Below are 21164 nucleotides of genomic sequence, written 5' to 3'. Positions count from 1 at the left end.
TGCTAAACACATGTATGTGACCAATACAATTAGATTTGATGGGATTTGATAATATATGCCGCTTTGATGTCAATGCAAGCAAGCCAAACACCCGTGAGTCCAAATGTGCACTTCACGTTTCCTTATAATAAAACTCATGTCATAAACAGTGTCAACGTTTATGATCACTATGTTTGATGTACAGTTAGTTACAAGATGACATGACGTCACACCATGGGTTGTTCTGAACAGAATGAGCTTATGTTTGTGTATTGTGAAGAACATTTGCCACGGCACGCACACCTGAATGCACCCAGGACTCCTTTCCATGCATACCAAGCATATCCGTTTCCTTGAATTGCATTGTGAAAGCCTAACACTGTAATATTGTATTTTAGAACTCAGCCAGTCATGTTGGCAATAGAACAGGCTTACAAATGATGCCCACCTGACCCAGATTGTGATTTATAATGGACCGTATTTGGATTGCGTAAACAACGACAGTAATTGTGTGAGGGCGGGGATGCAGGGTTGTATTCAAAACAACTACAAGTGTGCTCGCTCTAGTTCCTCAACGGCACAGGTAGGAGAGCTCAAAGAAAGCACCTTATAGTTGAAGACTCTTCTTTGAGTCATAAAAGTGCACCGAAATGACTTAGGATCAGTGCCCACTTTGGAGAGCTGTGTGGCCACTTGGAGACACCAGTTAGTCCTCTCACTAAAAACCTTGATTTTTGTGGTCTTATGTTGCATCTACCCGACGTTGTCCAGGAATATTCTTATCGTGTTACTGAATGTATCCAGAGTATTTTCAGATTTCGTTTGGAAATAAATGGGGTGAAAAGTACAGTATATGTAAAATGCACATGACTTCTTGTTTAAGGTGAACTGTTGTGTCCTCTCCTTTGGTATAATCATTTCCCCATGATCTCCAAACTGTTCCCTTTCAAATCAAATCAAAGTTTATTTGTCATGTGCGCGGAATACAACAGGTGTAGGTAGACCTTACAGTGAAATGCTTACTTACAGGCTCTAACCAATAGTGCGAAAAAAAGGTGTGTGTATGTGTGTGTAGGTAAGTAAAGAAATAAAACAACAGTAAAAATACATTTGAAAATAAGAGTAGCAAGGCTATATGCAGACACCGGTTAGTCAGGCTTATTGAGGTAGTATGTACATGTAGGTATGGTTAAAGTGACTATGCATATATGATGAATAGAGAGTAGCAGTAGTGTAAAAAGAGGGGTTGGCGGGTGGTGGGACACAATGCAGATAGCACGGTTAGCCAATGTGCGGGAGCACTGGTTGGTCGGGCCAATTGAGGTAGCATGTACATGGATGTATGGTTAAAGTGACTATGCATATAAGATAAACAGAGAGTAGCAGCAGCGTAAAATTGCTACCATGGTTATGCATATGCATTTCATAATTCTTCTGTAAAAAAAAACTTTAAATGTAGACCTATCCATATAAGCCAATTTCAGGGTCTGACAGGTGTATAAAATTGAGCACACAGCCATGCAATTTCCATAGAAATACACTGGCAGTAGGATGGCCTTACTGAAAAGCTCAGTGACTTTCAACGTGGCACATTCATAGGATGCCAACTCTCCAACAAGTCGGTTCGTCACATTTCTGTCCTGCCAGAGCAGCCCCGGTCAACTGTAAGCGCTGTCATTGTAAAGTGGAAATGTCTAGGAGCAACAACTGCTCAGCCGTGAAGTGGTAGGCCACACAAGCTTAGAGAACGGGACCGGCGAGTGCTGAAGCGTGTAGCGCGTGAAAATCATCTGTCCTCGGTTGTAACACTCACTACAGACTTCCAAACTGTCTCTAGAAGCAACGTCAGCACAAGAACTGTTCGTCGGGAGCTTCATGAAACGGCTTTCCATGGCCGAGCAGCCACACAAAAGCCTAAGATCACCATGCGCAATGACAAGCGTCAGCTGGAGTGGTGTAAAGCTCGTCACCATTGGACTCTGGAGCAGTGGAAACGCGTTCTCTAGAGTGATGAATCACGCTTCAACATCTGGCAGTCTTAGGGACAAATCTGGGTTTGGCGGATGGTAGGAGAAAGCTACCTTCCCGAATGCTTAGTGCCAACTGTAAAGTTTGGTGGAGGAGGTTTGGGCTAGGCCCCTTAGTTCCAGTGAAAGGAAATCTTAATGCTACAGCATACAATGACATTATAGTGTATTATGTGCTTCCAACTTTGTGGCAACAGTTTGGGAAAGGCCCTTTCCTTTCAGCATGACAATGCCCCCGTGCACAAAGCGAGGTCCATACAGAAATGGTTTGTTGAGATCGGTGTGGAAGAACTTGACTGGCCTGCACAGAGCCCTGACCTCAACCCCATCGGACACCTTTGGGATGAATTGGAACGCTGACTGTGAACCAGGCCTAATCGCCCAACATCAGTGCCCAACCTCACTAATGCTCTTGTGGCTGATTGGTCCCCGCAGCAATGTTCCTACATCTAGTGGAAAGCCTTCCCAGAAGAGTGGAGGCTGTTATAGCAGTAAAGGGGGGACCCAACCACATATTAATGCCCATGATTTTGGAATTAGATGTTCGCAGAGCATACTTTTGGTCATGTAGTGTATGTGCGCTGATTTGGTTCATTCTGGTGTATTGTTTCTTCACTGCTTGTTCTAAATGGAAGAGAAAGACTGAGACGGTGTCAGTCATTTCATTTGTCATCCGCTGTCTCGCCCACGGCTGCCTCATCTCGTACAGACAGACTGAGCAGAGCAAAGGTCCCTGGAAGAACATTCCAGAGGCTGAAGGGACTCCGGGGAGAGCTAGAGGCCGAGTCGAGACTTCCATCTGCTCAGTCAGCAAATTCCCCATTCCCGAGCCTCACTGTGTTGCCTCTATCCACTGATCCTGGAACAGCCAGGCCTCACACAGATAGTATTATGGCTCGACACAAACACAAAAATGGATCTCAGTTCAGTTAGTTTCGACATAGATACCATCATAGATAGACACAGACACAGATCCCATGTCAGACAGACTCCCTGCAGGGAAACAGACACTGTCAGGTCATTGATAGTTAACCCACAGACATGGTTGTCCTCCCTGGTTGTTTTCCCGTTTTATTGAATTTGTGGCACGTGCTGCCCCCCACACTGAGGTGTGTGTGTGTGACCCCTGGCTCTACAGCAAATTACACCCAAGGGCCACATCGGCTGCAGCATGCATGGTATTTTTCCTTCGCTTCACTGTTTGCCTGGACAGCGGTGTTTGGAGCATATCTGGCCTAACCACTCTGGCCCCATGGTACTCAGCTCCAGGTCTAGACTCTCAACAGTGGTCAGTGCCCAAGAACACTAAGGTCCAAAAGGCTTCTTAACAGCTTCTACCCCCAAGCTATATGACTCCTGAACAGCTAATCAAAGGGCCACCCAGAACCCTCTTTTACTCTGCTGCTACTCTGTTTATTATCTATGCATTGACTTTATCTCTAACTACATGTGCATATTACCTCAACTACCTCGATTAACTGGTGCCCCCGCACATTGACTCTGTACCGGCACCCACTGTATATGGCCTCGCTATTGTTATTGTACTGCTGTTGTTGAAATATTTATTTTTATTTTCAATTTTTTACATAACACTTATTTTCTTAACTTCTTAAAGCATTGTTGGTTAAGGGCTTGTAAGTAAGCATTTCACTGTAAGGTTATACCTGTTGCCTGTTATATTTGGCGCATGTGACAAATAACATTTGATTTGATTGGTCTAGTCGTTTGGTCAAGTCTTATATAGAATGGAAAAATAAGGTTGAACACGGACACCCACCCAGACATCCTCCACCACGGATGGTTGGTTGCCCTCCACTTGCTCTGCTCTCCCCCTGAACACCCCCACCTCCCAGGGGAGAGACTCATAAAGACTGTCCCCTGAACCCCAGCAGCCATTAGCCACCAGGCAGGAATGTCCTAGTCAAACTCCCTCCCAGTGCATATATTAACTGGAGAGAAGGAGGAAGGAGGGGTGCGGAACCCTATACTGTCTCCATCACCACCCACACACAGTCCCAGCCCCATTACACAGCTTCTTGCACATACACACATGCACACACAGGAATGTCATGTTGACGTTTCTTCTGTTGATCATTAGACTAGCTTCCCTCTGGTTCCTACCGAAAAGCTAAGGTGGATACAAATACTAAATCACACAGACCCTTCTGATTGTACAGTTGCCTCAACCCACCTTATCATTTCGATAGTAGGAGTGTTCCTGGAGTTGCGCAATCTCAAATCCAGCCCTAGAACCTATGCACCTATGAAGATACGAGAGGATTTGATGTGTGTAAGCAATATGGTAATACATTTCACCGTATTGCTTATAGTTGTCAGACCCCACGTCTAGCGGTGAATTTGGAATTGGGGCAATGGGACTGCTGTAGATCTATCAGCAGAGAAGCAGATACTTGTTCATAACAGCATCTCCAGTTCCTCTCTGCGCAGAGCTGTGTAGGTGTTGACCATGAGAAGAGGCCTCGAGTCTGGTAGACGGGAGACTAGTAATGTAGCATAAACATCACCACCTGTCATAAATCTACCGGCGTGGACCTCAGCTTCACCTGTGCATATCTGAAAACATTTCTCACCGCAAGTGGGAGAGCATCCCAGAAGGTTAATTGACATTAAAACATATATTTTTTTAAATATATAAAACTTAGACAGCGCATCCTGTTCTTTCTCCGGTGGTAGGTCTATCATTCCACGAACCATGCTCCATAATCGTTCTTTATACAAAAAAAAGTGTCAGATTACCGCGCCCGAGGTATCCTCTCGCTCACCTCCAAGAAAAATGACCCGTTGAATAGTTGTGTCACGCAGATAGTTAATAGGAAGGGAGAGTTATATTTGAAGTATCTTGATACTGCTCGGCAACAGAAGATCGGAGAAAGCACAAGAGAGCATCAAAACAAAATTGACAATTGATGGACACAGTGCATCTACTTATCTAAAACATATATATCCTTCTGGAGAAATGCTTTGAGGAGAATAAGATCTATTTTAGTGGGTCAATTTCGATGGTCACTAATTTCTGTGTAATTTCTTGTGGATGGAAACAAATATGACCTCTTGCTTGAATGAAGTGGCCTCTACTGTACAATCCCACTACTTGAGCACTCACTGCGACTACCAGGTAGACTCCCCTCACAGGTATGCTTTAACTTAGCGTGTAGTGTGTGCACAGGGTGAAGTTTGTAAACAAAGACGGGCTTGACTGAATCCCAGCCATAGTGCGGTTCTTTTTGCTATGATAAGAGACACAAGCAACTTCACACACGTAGGCTGGAAATGTTTGCTCCAAATACTGTTGCAATGGACTGCAGAAAGTAATTCACAAAAGCCAGAGCTGTACTAGACTCTGGATGAATTTGCTACAGCTAGAAACCATAGAACAGCCAACAACCAAGTCTAGATTTACCACTGAACTTTCCAAAAGCACATAACAATAACTATCTATATCAACTATATCTACTTAGTTTGAGTTTGGGTCTGTTTTTGCTGAATAATATAATAATATACGTCCACAGAAAATGGGGATCGTATTTCCATTGGGTATGCAATGTTTTGTAACCAATAGCAAAACTCCAGCAATTTTCCCCCTACTTTGTCAGTGGTGCTTCTCCCAATGTGTAGCCAGTGTCATGGGTGTGTCAGCAAAAAACCTTCTGTACATCCCCCATCAAAGGCTCCCATTGACTGAGGTGAAGATCACTTTATTGGTCATTGCTTACAAGGTCCAACCCGAAATTGAACTTCCACTTTTAACCCAACCCCTCCAAAAGACACACACAATTCTTTGGGGGAGAGGTGCGGGGGGCTTCCACACTGGGCGCCCTGGGAGCTGTTGTTGGGGGGGGGGGAGCATAACGGCAGGCAATGGCATCTAGGATTTGATACCAGCAACCCTTTGGTTGCCAGCTCACTTCACAACCATTTCTTTTCCAATTGTACCCGGGATTCGAAATGGCAACCCTCCTGTTGCTGGCTTGCCTCTCTTACCGCTAGGCTACCTGAGGTGGGGGGAGGGAGGGGGGGGGGGGGGGGCTGCTTTACACAGAGTAAGTAACACGGCCTATGTGCCTCCCCTCATAGACAATCAGCTCTTTGTCTTATCCATAACTTATTGCTGAGTAACACAAACAGATGTGTTGCATACAACGTTATGAACTCTACTTTAGTAGCAGTAATGTGCAATGCCTTGGGAAAGAATTCAGACCCCTTGACTTTTTCAACATTTTGTTACGTTACAGCCTTATTCTAAAATGGATTAAATCAACATTTTCCTCTGCAATCTACACACAATACCCCATAATGACAAAGCAAAAACAGGTTTTTAATTTTTTTTGCAAATGTATTCAAAACAAAAAACAGATACCTTATTTACATAAGTATTCAGACCCTTTGCTATGAGACTCGAAGTTGAGCTCAGGTGCATGCTGTTTCCATTGATCATCCTTGAGATGTTTCCAAACTTTATTGGAGTCCACCTGTGGTAAATTCAATTGATTGGACATGATTTGGAAAGGCACACATCTGTCTATATAAGGTCCCACAGTTGACAGTGCATGTCAGAGCAGAAACCAAGCCATGAGGTCGAAGGAATTGTCCGTAGAACTCTGAGACAGGATTGTGTCGAGGCACAGATCTGGGGAAGGGCACCAAAACATTTCTGAGGCATTGAAAGTCCCCAAGAACACAGTGGCCTCCATTATTATTAAATGGAAGAAGTTTGGAACCACCAAGACTCTTCCTAGAGCTGGCCGCCCGGCCAAACTGAGCAATCGGGGGAGAACGACCTTGGTCAAGGAGGTAACCAAGAACCCAATGGCCACTCTGACAGAGCTCTAGAGTTCCTCTGTGGAGACGGGAGAACCTTCCAGAAGGACAACCATCTCTGCAACACTCCACCAAATCAGGCCTTTATGGTAGAGTGGCCAGACGGAAGCCTCTCCTCAGTAAAAGGCACATGACAGCCTGCTTGGAGTTTGCCAAAAGGCACCTAAAGACTCTCAGACCATGAGAACTAAGATTCTCTGGTCTGATGAAACCAAGATTGAATTCTTTGGCCTGAATGCCAAGTGTCACGTCTGGAGCAAACCTGCCACCATCCCTACGGCGAAGCATGATGGTGGCAGCATCATGCTGTGGGGATGATTTTCAGCAGTAGGGACTGGGAGACTAGTCAAGATTGAGGCAAAGATTAACGGAGAAAAGTACAGAGAGATCCTTGATGAAAACCTGCTCAGGACAGACTGGGGCGAAAGTTCACCTTCCAACAGGACAACAACCCTAAGCACAAAGCCAATACAATACAATACAATACAATGCAGGTCTCTGAATCTCCTTGAGTGGCCCAGACAGAGCCTCGAACATCTCTGGAGAGACCTGAAAATAGCTGTGCAGCAACACTTCCCATCCAACCTGACAGAGCTTGAGAGGATCTGCAGAGAAGAATGGGAGAAACTCCCCAAATACAGGTGTGCCAAGCTTGTAGCGTCATACACAAGAAGACTCGAGGCTGTAATCTCTGCCAAATGTGCTTCAACAAAGTACTGAGTAAAGGGTCTAAATACAGTGCCTTGCGAAAGTATTCGGCCCCCTTGAACTTTGCAACCTTTTGCCACATTTCAGGCTTCAAACATAAAGATATAAAACTGTATTTTTTTGTGAAGAATCAACAACAAGTGGGACACAATCATGAAGTGGAACGACATTTATTGGATATTTCAAACTTTTTTAACAAATCAAAAACTGAAAAATTGGGCGTGCAAAATTATTCAGCCCCCTTAAGTTAATACTTTGTAGCGCCACCTTTTGCTGCGATTACAGCTGTAAGCCGCTTGGGGTATGTCTCTATCAGTTTTGCACATCGAGAGACTGAAATTTTTTCCCATTCCTCCTTGCAAAACAGCTCGAGCTCAGTGAGGTTGGATGGAGAGCATTTGTGAACAGCAGTTTTCAGTTCTTTCCACATATTCTCGATTGGATTCAGGTCTGGACTTTGACTTGGCCATTCTAACACCTGGATATGTTTATTTTTTAACCATTCCATTGTAGATTTTGCTTTATGTTTTGGATCATTGTCTTGTTGGAAGACAAAATCCGTCCCAGTCTCAGGTCTTTTGCAGACTCCATCAGGTTTTCTTCCAGAATGGTCCTGTATTTGGCTCCATCCATCTTCCCATCAATTTTAACCATCTTCCCTGTCCCTGCTGAAGAAAAGCAGGCCCAAACCATGATGCTGCCACCACCATGTTTGACAGTGGGGATGGTGTGTTCAGCTGTGTTGCTTTTACGCCAAACATAACGTTTTGCATTGTTGCCAAAAAGTTCAATTTTGGTTTCATCTGACCAGAGCACCTTCTTCCACATGTTTGGTGTGTCTCCCAGGTGGCTTGTGGCAAACTTTAAACAACACTTTTATGGATATCTTTAAGAAATGGCTTTCTTCTTGCCACTCTTCCATAAAGGCCAGATTTGTGCAATATACAACTGATTGTTGTCCTATGGACAGAGTCTCCCACCTCAGCTGTAGATCTCTGCAGTTCATCCAGAGTGATCATGGGCCTCTTGGCTGCATCTCTGATCAGTCTTCTCCTTGTATGAGCTGAAAGTTTAGAGGGACGGCCAGGTCTCGGTAGATTTGCAGTGGTCTGATACTCCTTCCATTTCAATATTATCGCTTGCACAGTGCTCCTTGGGATGTTTAAAGCTTGGGAAATCTTTTTGTATCCAAATCCGGCTTTAAACTTCTTCACAACAGTATCTCGGACCTGCCTGGTGTGTTCCTTGTTCTTCATGATGCTCTCTGCGTTTTGACAGACCTCTGAGACTATCACAGTGCAGGTGCATTTATACGGAGACTTGATTACACACAGGTGGATTGTATTTATCATCATTAGTCATTTAGGTCAACATTGGATCATTCACAGATCCTCACTGAACTTCTGGAGAGAGTTTGCTGCACTGAAAGTAAAGGGGCTGAATAATTTTGCACGCCCAATTTTTCAGTTTTTGATTTGTTAAAAAAGTTTGAAATATCCAATAAATGTCGTTCCACTTCATGATTGTGTCCCACTTGTTGTTGATTCTTCACAAAAAAATACAGTTTTATATCTTTATGTTTGAAGCCTGAAATGTGGCAAAAGGTCGCAAAGTTCAAGGGGGCCGAATACTTTCGCAAGGCACTGTACTTATGTAATGTGATATTTCACTCTTACTTTTAATATGTTTGCAAAAATGTATAAAAACCTGTTTTTGCTATGTTATTATGTGGTATTGTGTGTAGATTGATCAGGGAAACATTTTTTATAATCAATTTTAGAATAAGGCTGTTACGTAACAAAATGTGGAAAAAGCCAAGGAGTCTGAATACTTTCCGAATGCACTGTAAGTATTAGAACACATCTGCAAACAATAAATGCATACATTTAACCCTCCGAGAGTGGGCATTTCATCACTGTGTTTACCATAGTCTCTCCCAACTAATCTAACATCCCACACACTTGTAATAAAGTAACCCCTGCACGGTAAATAGGCTGTAGGTCAGTAGGGGGAGGACCTACTGTTGATGTTCCTCCATTATTTCTTCCAGATGTTTAAATTTCCAGTGTTGGGATCCAGTTATATGAGGTGAAAGGTCGCAAGAGGCACGGGTCAGGAAGTGTGTGCATAAGAGGTCAAAGGTCACAAGAGGCACAGGCAAGGAAGGCTGTTTATTAGTCACTGCTGTCTCACAGTTACGCACGGCACTGCTGACTCCAGCCCTACTGCAAGACAGGGTCGTATTCATTAGGGCACGATTGGACAAATCCAAGTAGTTAATTTAAAATCAGTCCCCCCCCCCCCCCTTTTGTGCAAAATGAACACGACCCATGTTAGAAATACGTCAGTGAACAAACACCCATACCGACTCACTAAAAACAACATGCCTTTCTGACTCAGTACAAAATTGCACACAAATAAATACATACAGGCTCTAGTAGTAAATACACTCTAGTCTACACAATTCTCTCTGAACCAGCCTCAGATACGCTTTAAAAAGGTGCACCTAGTAGCTGAAGTGGAGGCCATATTTTTCCACACCATGGATGACATGAATACATAATCTCCTATGAAATGCAATGATTAGGTTTCAAGTACTGTACAATCTCTATAGTACACACCTCCACGTGGAACGCTACAGAACAAGTGAACAGCAACGACATTCTCTGTCAACCTGCGTCTCTCTCGATACCGTCACTGCTTTACTCTGCGTTAGTTCCACTCCGTCGATAACATCCATGCAACAGTGTCACAGACAATGGCTTTACAATTCGGTCAATATCTAGTGTTACATTACATGCAGGCATCGTTTGTCAGGTGGAGAAGCTGCACGCTACCTTGAGATATTCCCAGTCACTTGTTTAAGTTGCACACATAATGTTTGAAAACACTCATACACACGTAAACACGCACCCACACTGACACGCACACACGCTCGCATCCTTTCACCTCACGACTTGTCGACCTCACCCGACACACACGGTACCATGTTTTCAGTTTGCATGACAAGACCGCTATAGTTCAGCCGTAACTCTAGCATATCATCTCACAATTCTGACAGGCAGATAAAGTTCTGATAATAATGTCTATTGAAATAGTTTCTTCATTAGGGTACAGGAGAGTTCGTGCCTTAGTGACGGTGCTCAGTAAACATTGCCGGGTGGGTTGCGGTGGGAACTGTTTGACCAGGTCAGGTTGAGTTCCTTAACGGAAGGGAATACCTTGTCTTCAGTCTCTCTGGCAGCAACTCTCCACAAAAGTGTACACAAAAAACACCCACTTGGGTTCAGTCTGTTCCTGTTGAAAAAGTCTCTGGAAGAAAAAAAAATACTCTAGTCTCTGAAATCCTGAATGCGAAGAAGGTGTCTGATCAGTCGACTGGAATTGTAATTGTAATTCCTTGGCAGTAAAATAAGGACATTGAGGTCAAAGGTCAGGTGAACTTGGTTGGCACAGCCCTATTGACATTTACTCTCTAGTCCTCTACTTCCAATTTTCCTCCATTCTCCTCATTCCATCCTAGTCTCTTGTCCCGAGGGGTCCATAGTCTTTCTAGGGAATGACAAGAGGATTATTGACTCACTGGCACCCCCTACTAGGCTGTCTGTTTAAGTGCAGTTTTTGCTTCGGATCTTGGCTTTTCTCAAGTCATTGTCTTCTCATTGAACCAGCAGGGCACTCCTCCACACCTACATGGTGGGACAGGTAAATGAACCGAGTCTCTGTTTGCCCAATCATCAGGAGAACCTCCGTGACTGACAGGACATCTGTCCAATGGGGACGCAGCATACAGCAAGTGTTACCTGGGAGGAGACAAACATGCACGTTGGCATAGCAATAACACTATCTGATCTTGAAGTGGGAATATAATGTTATATCTAGTAAAATATGACTATGCAGCAAATATGACTTATCAAAGCATTCAGCACTCTCTTGAGATAGGAAATGAACAAAGGGACTGGGGGACAAAGATTTGTTTTCCGTCTTCTGGGTACATTGATTTCAAATACAAAATCTAGGAGGTTCTCACCCCCTTCCATAGACTTACACAGTAATTATGACGACTTCCGGAGGACGTTCTTCAATCTATCAAAAGCTCTTGCAGTATGAATGAACAACTTGTCCACCCAAGGATAAGAGGATGAATCTAGTACTGAAAGCATAAGCTACAGCTAGTTAGCACTGCAGTGCATAAAGTGTGGTGAGTAGTTGACTCGCAGACAGAGAAAGTCAATAGTTGAACAGTTTTCAACAAATTAATTTCTTGAGAAATTAAGGAGACGCAGCAGAGAGAGGGAGATAGTAACTAGTTTACCTTAGACTAACCTAATGTGGCAGGCGTAGAAAGATGCCTTGAGCGGAGTTCCCGCTTCCGTTTTTCAGAGGAAACAGAAGTTAGGTTGCAAATACTGTATCCCTGAAAAACGTATGTTAGCATTTTCTGGTGACGCCAGGAGAAGAAGCATAGTTCACCTTTCACCTACTTAGCTAATGCAGCTAATTTAGCCTATTCCCGACATGAATCAAACAGAGAGGAATGCTATCTATGTTAGCTAGCTGGCTAAGGCTATCCAACACTGCAACTCTTCCAAGTCAAGGTAAGCTTTTGAGTTGTATTCATTCCAACGATTCTGTCGCAAAACATTTCTGAACGAAGGAACCTAGGGCTGGGCGGCATGCCGTATTTGACTATATACCGGTATTGATGCACGTACCAGTTTGGGTTTTTACTTTACCTTGTATTACGGTATTTCAATGTATGGTTTGTTTAATGTGTTACGCCACTCCACCGCATGCAATGGCAGTTTTAATTTTTTTTTTTATAGTTCACCCGTTTTTCTACTTGAGTCGTCTCTCTCCCGCTCTCTTTCCACACACGCCAAGCCCCACCCCCCGTCACCCAAGGAGAGTGCTCTACCACGAGTCACAGCCACTTCGCTTGCTGTTTACCCGCAGTGACTGTCTGCATGGTCAATGCTGCAGATGCAACAAGATTGTGACAGCGGTGCTGCTTTCCACTTCGCTTCTTAACGTCCTGTAAATCCACAAGCCTTCTATGATGACACTATTAGTTTGTGCATCTTACTGTCTGCAAACAACTAGTTTGTCTTTTCTTGGCAAGTTGTGGCTAAAATAAGTTGTGTTAGCCACGAATGCTCATCGATAGTTAGCTGGCTAAATGTGCTTAGTCAGAGCAAACGTAGCTAGCTAGCTAAAAAAATACAGTCTGATACCAGTGCTGGTGTAGACATAGATCAGCATGTCATTTGTGCAACTTTATATTCTAAATCAGAGAGGAATAGGCAAAACATGAATATTTTAGCTACATCAAGTAAGATAACCTAGAATGTAACCTCTAATTAGGGTCCACCGGGAAACACTGACCAACACTTTGGTTCCAACCCAGTTAAAATAACCCCTCCCTGAATTTGTCATTCGTTGTCATGTCAAACACTGTATCCAATATATTCAAACTTTTGGTTGAAGTTTGATTGAACAGTATTAAACAATCAGAATGTAGAAATCCCCATTAAAAAAAAACATTTCAAATGTATGTGTTGCCACCCTAGGGTTATGCATTACTCATGAAGCATATTTAGAACTTGTATTATTCAAAAACCTAAAATATTGTGATATGATATTTTGGCCTTATTGCATAGGGAGGGACCAACCTGAATTTGTCCAATAGAAGCTCTCCTTTTAGTTGCAACGGTTTGGACTAATGATGACACTCCAGATCAGCTAGATGCAAGCAAGAGTGTGCAAGGTGGTATTGAATGTGTGTCACTGTCGGTCACCTTGATTACTCCAGTTCGTCTCTCGACCTGTGCACCTACGTTATAAACTAATATGTCTTTATGTGTGTGTGTGTCACACTCAACTATCGCTCTCGGGTTGTGTGTGTGAACCAATGCACGTGTATGTGTGTGCCCCTCACCTCTCTCTCATGTGCACTGTCGGGTGTGTATTGAGGAAGGACAGCTGCTGCTCCAGACTACACACACGGAAGGCCAGGTAGCAGGAGGACACGATGAGCAGAATGATACTGAGGGAGACAAGAGACATACACTTTCCCCACATTGTTTTCCACACACGTGTACACTGACAGCTATAGTAAAAGGCCTATGGATCATTATGTGAGTGACGTGCCATGAGCTTCAACATAGTTTTTTCCCCCCAAGCATGCTATAAAATTCATAAAAATCTTAACAGCCATGAAAAAGAACAGCGTAATGCCATTTACAAAAAAAATGATCATGTAAAGAGATGCAAATGTAATATGTACACTAAGTTTAATAAGAACTGGTCAGAATTACTATGACCAGCAGGTGGCAGTATGACAGCAAGGGAGAATCGCAATTGCATTGCCTTGATTCCTCACGTCGTCACTCCTCGTGTTTCTCAATACCCATGGGACGAGAAGGTCAGAGGGGAGGGACCTCTGACCTTCTCATCCAATGGGTTTTGAGAAGGAGGTGAGGAGCGGTGACACCAGGAAAGAAGTCGATGCAATTTATATTCTTCCGAAGTGCATAATAACAGGACCTTATCCCTGTGTGTGATGTGAGTGCATTGTGGTCCGTCCGAAGCCTGGTCCCAGATCTGTTTGGGTTGCCTTGCCAACTCCTATGGTGCTTGTCACGCCACGAGAACACAAACAGCACCTGGTGAGTTTGTCCAGTACTCACAGAAGGATGAAGAACTTGAGCAGCTGGTACTCCATGTGGCCCAGCTCTGGTACTGGCTCTGCCAGGAGGATCTTCTCCGTCTCCAGACTCCGCTCTGCACACAACACAACAGACCAAAATGGGTTAGCGTTAGCGTTGAGCTGTTGCTTCTCTATAGACAACACCACAAGAGAGAGCAATGCTAAAAGGCATTAGCATTAAGCTATTCTGTCTCTATAGAAGGGTCGGCTGACAACGTCACAAAAAAATGATGCGCGCACATCGATGAGGCAGAAGGCCGTTTGGCATTGTGATTCTGAATGGTCAGATAGCTAGCAACAATGACAAGACGCTGCGGGGAATGTGGGGAATCTTGGGTGGCTTGCTACAGCTCGTTGTATCTTGTTATTGATACCATGTCTTGTTTTGCTAATATGGTAAAATAATTGCTAGCTAGCTAACCAACAACTGTAACAATATATTTGAGAGACAACAAGTGCTCACATATGTATTTATGTTTTCAATAAACATTGCGTAAGTGCCGGTTTTGTGGCTAAACAACCAACCCGTCTTTAGACAACACACCACAGCATAATGGCCTGAGTGTTATCATTGAGCTTTTCTTTCTCTATAGACTACACAGTCAACACAGCGCTGAGTATGTGGGTGGCTAACACGGAACCCAAACCGGCTGCGCGCGTGCGCTATCGTGCATAAATTTATTTTGCCCCCCCCACACCAAACGCGATCACCACACGCAGGTTAAAATATCAAAACAAACTGAACCAATGACATTAATTTGGGGACAGGTCGAAAATCATTAAACATGTATGGCAATTTAGCTAGTTAGCTTACACTTGCTAGCTAACGTTAATTTGTCCTATTTAGCTAGCTTGCTGTTGCTAGCTAATTTGTCCTGGGATATAAACATTGAGTTGTTATTTTACCTGAAATGCACAAGGTCCTCTACTCCGACAATTAATCCACACATAAAACGGCCAACCGAGTTGGTTCTAGTCAACTCTCCTCCTTCCAGGCTTTTTCATCATTTAACTTATATGGTGAAACTTTCATTGTATTACCACAACTACCGGCAAAACAGTTCGTCCTTCAGTCATCCACGTGGGTATAACCAATGAGGAGATGGCACGTGGGTACCTGCTTCTATAAGCCAATGAGGAGATGGGAGAGGCAGGGCTTTCAGCGCACACTCGTTGGAGACTTTCGCAGACGCTCGTTGGCGCGCGCCAGCAATAATTGAATAACATGGATTTCTGAATGTATTTTGCGACGCTCGCGCACGCAACGTGTGTAACAGGGGAACCACTACTTCAAGGTCTCAGAGCAAGTGACGTCACCGATTGAAACACTATTTAGCGCGCACCACCGCTAGCTAAGCTAGCATTTCACATCCGTTACACGTGTCTGGTCTGGTCAGCATGTAACAGCTATGCACCACTGTCCGTCTCCTATCCCAAGTCTGACACCAACGCAGCAGGAATTAAACTTGAAGGTAGACACGTTGGAGAAAGTCAGGGGATCCATTTACAACCTTACTTAGCCTACACACCCTTTAAACCATAATCGTTGCTTTGAAGTGGTGCTTCCACATAGAAAGGAACAATACTAGTCTTGGAGCTAGTTTTACAGTCAGATATATTTTGTACATTTGTATGCGTTGATCGTGCTAACATTTCATTCTAGCCATCTTTTTTAACAGGGCTGGGGTTGGCCTCGACAGGGTCTTGTTCATTATGTCACGCTATGGAAATGTTTTTGCAACGGCAAACAGAAAATGTGCGTTTCTTATTGGACAAGTCAAAGTAGTCTCTCCATTTTTCAGTCCACTTTCTTCAATTTGGTGCCTAATGAACAGGACCCTGCTAAAAACCACACAGCGGGGCTTTTAATGATCTGAGAGAAGGTACAATTATGTATGAAAGGAGAAGTCTGTGTGTTTCCCGCCACTCTGAGGGCACCTCTCATACTTCTAGAACTACAGGGACAACCAGAGATACTGGAAATAATGACGAGATGCTTGTGTCTTCACCCTAACAATGGGATTTGTTGTCCACAGAGCAGAACAGCGGGCTGTCAAGCTCCCGCCTATTCCTGTCTTTGGATTGGTGGATACATCTCGTTATTTTAATAGTTTTTTGAACTCTTCGATGAAGGGTGTTGACGTCAATCGCTTGTATTCAATGGAGAGTGAGATGCTAAGCTAGCCTCACGAATATGTACAGAACGTCTCGAATGTCAACAGGGACAACTCCGATGTCAAGTGTTTTTTTCTCAAAGTTGCCGGGATGTCACGTGCATCACACTTATATCAGTACACTTGTAACAACCTAAGCATTATGTTCCTTCTATTAGAGTAAATATGCCTCACATATCAAAATAGCAATACAAGTTTATCTTGACTAAATTCAACACTCATTGCCCCCCATACATAAACTCCTCACTGGCTTAATAATTAATGCTAATCCTGCTATTCTACACATTTTGCCATGGGGCGGAGAGAAGACTTTGCTATTTTATAACTCATTTCAAGCAATTCTCATTTTGCCACGGGGCGGAGAATTTTTTCTTCTTCAGTTTTACAGCTAATTTGCTGCAATTCTACATATTTTGCCATAGTGAAAACCGCAAACGTTTGCCTCCACCCTATCTAAACTGCTTACTAGAAGTTTAGATAGCTGGCCACTAGACTAATTTACCAATCTGCTGATGCTGATGCACAACCAAATTTCGAAATTGCACCTTATGTACTCTATTCCTCTAACTCTCAAGGAAAAGTATGTTGAGTTCAAATGTAAAAAAAAAAATATATACTTTTATTAATTGGTCCCCGGCCTAAAAAAAGGGGGGGTGGGGAGGCACCAGTTGTCCATCTCTGCTCTAGCCAGTAGAAGGGAAAGAAGAAGAAAAAAAATAAGTTGAGCTCATACAAAAATCAAGAGTTCAGGTAGTTTATTGGAGAACGTACGTGTCTCTGTGCACGCTGGTTAGAAAAAGACTATCGGCTGGGTAATTAGTAGCCATAGATCCCTACTTATCAGTGTGTGAGTCAATAGCGTGTGACTTGTGGCCCAAAAGGTGACTCCAATGACTACATTAGCAAAAACAGCTTGCGTGTGGAGGAAGAAAGAGATATCGGCTAATAGTCCTCTTTTCTGTCAAGAGTTATCTCGGTACCCGTCTGTCATGAGAGACTACCGTCAGGCACAGAGAACCAAAACAGAGCCTAGCTTACATTTAAATGTTAGTCATTAAGTATGTATAATTTAGTCATTTAGCTAAGTTAGCCTGTTTCTGTTTTAGTTAGCTTGTCGTTGCCCGTCTGTTGTTGGATAAAAAAAAAAAGTAAATCAGGCACCCATGCAAGCTACAACTGAGCTGACTGAGCTGAGCATGACAGGCTGTTTGTGAGAGTGCTGACAGTGTGATGGATGAAAGGTTGCCTCTATGGATCAGATTACCGTCATCCCAATCCTAACCTAGGCCATAAAAGGGCTGGAAAATATCTGACCTTGGACCAGTGGTTAGGTTATTGTCCACTGTTTGAGGATACCTGCTGTATGATTTAGGCTTTGAACTTTGAACCTGACAGAGGTCCTAAAACATGTACACCATTTGTAGGACTTGACAACAGCAACCCTCCAGTTGCCTGCTCACTTCCTTTTAGACTTTCCCCATAAGACCCGGGATTCAAAGTTTCGAACTGGCAACCGTCTTGTGGCCAGGTTTACCTCTCTAACCTCTAGGGGCAAGCAACATCGAGGGTTTCAATCCACATAAGGATTGAAAAATTCAAAAGGAAGGTTGCGAATACTTTTGTTTGGACTGATTTGTTTGTCAAAATCTATTTGTGGACTGGAAAAAGGGCAGTTATTTCCAAATATATAGGTCCATTATAATTTCGACATACTTTCTATCAGGCTTTAGGCGTTTATGTGCAGCCTGGAGTCATTTTTTAATCCAAAATAATCCTTTCCAACCCAAGAAATCTGTCGCCCCATGAACCTGTTGCTCCATGATGATTGATGATTGAGCGGGGCTTACCTTTGATCTTACTCTTCAATGTCAGTGGAACCTCAGTGGGTAGGTAGGGGGTGTCCACTGCGCTCAGGCTGCTGGTGGAGTTCCCCAGGAGGTCTGGGAGAGAGGAGGACACGGACGGAATGGACGGCTTTCTCCTCCACTTCAACACAGGAGGGAAGTCATTGACCACAGGGAACTCATCCTGAATGAGGGAGGAGAGGAGCAAGGGGAAGAGAGGAGAGGCCCGCAGAGGAAGAGAGGAGATGAAGTTGAGAGAGGCTGAAAGGAAAAGGTATCTTTAATTACGTTTGGGCGATTATAATCACAATGTTTTTGGTTGACCAGTTAGGGATTGTATTGCCTAAGCTTTGTTAAATTATCACGTTTGGGAGAAGCGAAACAGTGAGTAGGCATTCTCTTTTTCTATATATTGGCCTTTTTTCCCAGCGGCTGTTATTAATTTGGATATGGGTTTTTTTGTAAACGAATTGGAACCTACCATTATGCCAGTGAGTAAAAAACAAGATCAAGAGGAGAAAAGGCTAGAAGGGCAGTTCGAGTTTGAGGTCCCTTTTAAGCACTCACATCACTGAGTGGATTATTATTGCTTTAGTAGCTCTAAAAAAAAACATTTGACTTTCGCCTGAGTAAAATAGCAGCATGCTAAGCTTCTTAATAACCCATGATGTCCTTAACCCATGATGACGGCAACAATCAAAAAAGGGTCTACTAAAGGATTAAAAACAGCAGTTTTTATCTTATTCTTAAGAGGACTTACAATTGACAAGGAAGGCCAGAAGCATGCTTCAGTGTATATACACCGAACAAAAAATATTAAAGTGTTGGTCCCATGTTTCATGAGCTGAAATAAAAAAAATCCCAGACATTTTCCACACGCACAAAAAGCTAATTTGGCACAAATTTGTTTACATCCCTGTTAGTGAGCATTTCTCCTTTGCCAAGATAATCCATCCACCTGACAGGTGTGGCATAGAAAGAATCTGATTAAAGAGCATGATCATTACACAGGTGCACCTTGTGCTGGGGACAATAAAAGGCCACAGGTGTCTCAAGTTGAGGGAGCGTGCAATTGGCATGCTGATTGCAGGAATGTCCACCAGAGCTGTTGCCAGATAATTTGATGTTAATTTCTCTACCATAAATTGCCTACATCGTCAAAATCCATAGATTAGGGCCTAATGAATTTATTTCAATTGACTGATTTCCTTATACAGTATGAACTGTAACTCAGTAAAATCTTAGAAATGATTGCATGTTGCGTTTATATTTTTGTTCAGTATAGTAGTGCAATTTACTACTATGAGAGTCACGTTGAGTAATGTGTAGGGGCATATTCAAAACACTTAAAGTACCACTCCAGTCTCCTTGCAGTAGTGTCTAAAAAAACTATATTTTGCTCAATTTTTTTTTTTTTACCATAAAGTGTGTGTACTTTACTGTGCTCATACTTGGGATATTGCTTTCCAACAGTAAAAGTAAAAAGAAATAGACATCTTTAACAAATGCCTAACTCTGACTTGAATAATTCTAACGCTACATGACCCCATCTATCTCTTTGACCCTACACACACTTACTATAAAGTACAGGGATGCTGTAAATTGCACATTGCCAAGTTCAATTTATGGTCTTTGGCTGCTGGTCAACAAAGAGTAGCAGATGGATCTAGACTGTTGTGTAAAGCAGGGTTGGTTGCACCACAACTGTATCCTGGGTGCGAGACTGTGTTTTGATCTCTTGCTAACTCCTTGTCACTCATTCCATGTTTGTAAGAGAGCATAAACCGTTTGGCACCCAGGCTACCATACCTATCCTACTGTACTGCACCCAGAGTAGTGTCGTTGTGTGTACTGGCTGGGCTTACCATAGATAGTGAGCTAGGCTCCTCCAAGTACTGCTTCAGGCTAAGGCTTTTCTTCCCATTCACCTAAGGAGGAAAATAAGGTTACATTGTAACTACAGTAATTAGTAGTTCTCTATTGTGTAACTACACATCAGTATTGATATCCACGATATCTGCTCAATCTCACAGACCATGCATGAGGTAAAGAGGTCAATGGATCTCGACCAAAAACAATGGAAATGAGTGGGGGGAAAGATCCCGAATCGCCTAATTGCCCCCAAGCAAAATTAGCCCATTCAAGCTATTGTTTAGGTGTATTTCACACTATGTTGAGGTAAAAATCGGTGTATAATGCTTGTATGGATGTCAACCCCAGTACATGTACATATCATCATCTACATTACAGTAAAATAACATCTGACTGCCACCAACAATTTCTGTATGCCAGCTATGCCATCAGCTTACACGAACGGGAGCTAGCATTTAGCAACCACTTTTTCTAAACCCGAAAAAGGGACAACTTTCTAAATGTTATGCACTGAAAACAGCGAAATGTATCCAAACGGGACTTTAGTAACCACATTGTGGGCCTGTTACAATACAGCAATCTTGATGGATTTGGCAAATATCAACTTGGTTAGTGTGCGCCCATCCGGCAAACTTCTCTCCCCCAAGGTCTGCGTTCCACTGACCTTTTACTGCATCTACTGGTATACTAAAGTCCCTTTGACAATGGCATATTGTGAGGTTATTCCGCACCTGAAGGTGTGTACAGATCCTCCTGAGGACATCGTAGACACTGTCTCGGGACAGCAAGGACACAAACACATACTGCAAGAGAGAACAAGACACTTGGGTTAAAAATAAAAATAAATCCACTACCTTTGACGGTCTATTACAGCAGATGTGAAGATGCACAGGTTATCAACAAAGTTCGATTTCTCACTTGTCAACTGACATTTTTATGACATGCAATGACTGAGTAGCTTCAACCAATCAATCCAGCTGTGTACTAGATAAACGAAACAGACAATAGGTGT

General features: G+C 43.2%; 1 protein-coding gene and 1 long non-coding RNA gene across 3 annotated transcripts in view; one reads left to right on the top strand and one right to left on the bottom strand.

Annotated features, from left to right (window-relative positions):
• Nucleotides 1–21164, top strand: part of LOC149985155 (uncharacterized) — a 176124-nt gene that overhangs the window by 86392 nt on the left and 68568 nt on the right. The window lies entirely within an intron of this gene.
• Nucleotides 9706–21164, bottom strand: part of gramd2ab (GRAM domain containing 2Ab) — a 57186-nt gene continuing 45727 nt past the window's right edge. Inside the window, exons 7-12 of one of the 2 annotated variants that reach the window (XM_021565661.3) lie at nucleotides 20884–20955; nucleotides 20146–20208; nucleotides 18284–18464; nucleotides 14243–14336; nucleotides 13492–13599; nucleotides 9706–11356 (exon numbers count right to left, since the gene is read on the bottom strand). In XM_021565661.3, the coding sequence (XP_021421336.1) occupies nucleotides 11353–11356; nucleotides 13492–13599; nucleotides 14243–14336; nucleotides 18284–18464; nucleotides 20146–20208; nucleotides 20884–20955 (522 nt within the window). In that variant the 3' untranslated portion in view covers nucleotides 9706–11352. Of the gene's footprint in view, nucleotides 11357–13487; nucleotides 13600–14242; nucleotides 14337–18283; nucleotides 18465–20145; nucleotides 20209–20883; nucleotides 20956–21164 lie in introns of those variants that run through there. The other variant, XM_090202571.1, reaches the window with a different exon arrangement.

Source organism: Oncorhynchus mykiss, chromosome 2 (assembly GCF_057628025.1).
Source record: "Oncorhynchus mykiss isolate SJ-2025 chromosome 2, ASM5762802v1, whole genome shotgun sequence".
NCBI lineage: Eukaryota > Metazoa > Chordata > Actinopteri > Salmoniformes > Salmonidae > Oncorhynchus > Oncorhynchus mykiss.
This window is presented reverse-complemented; position numbering and strand designations above follow the sequence as displayed.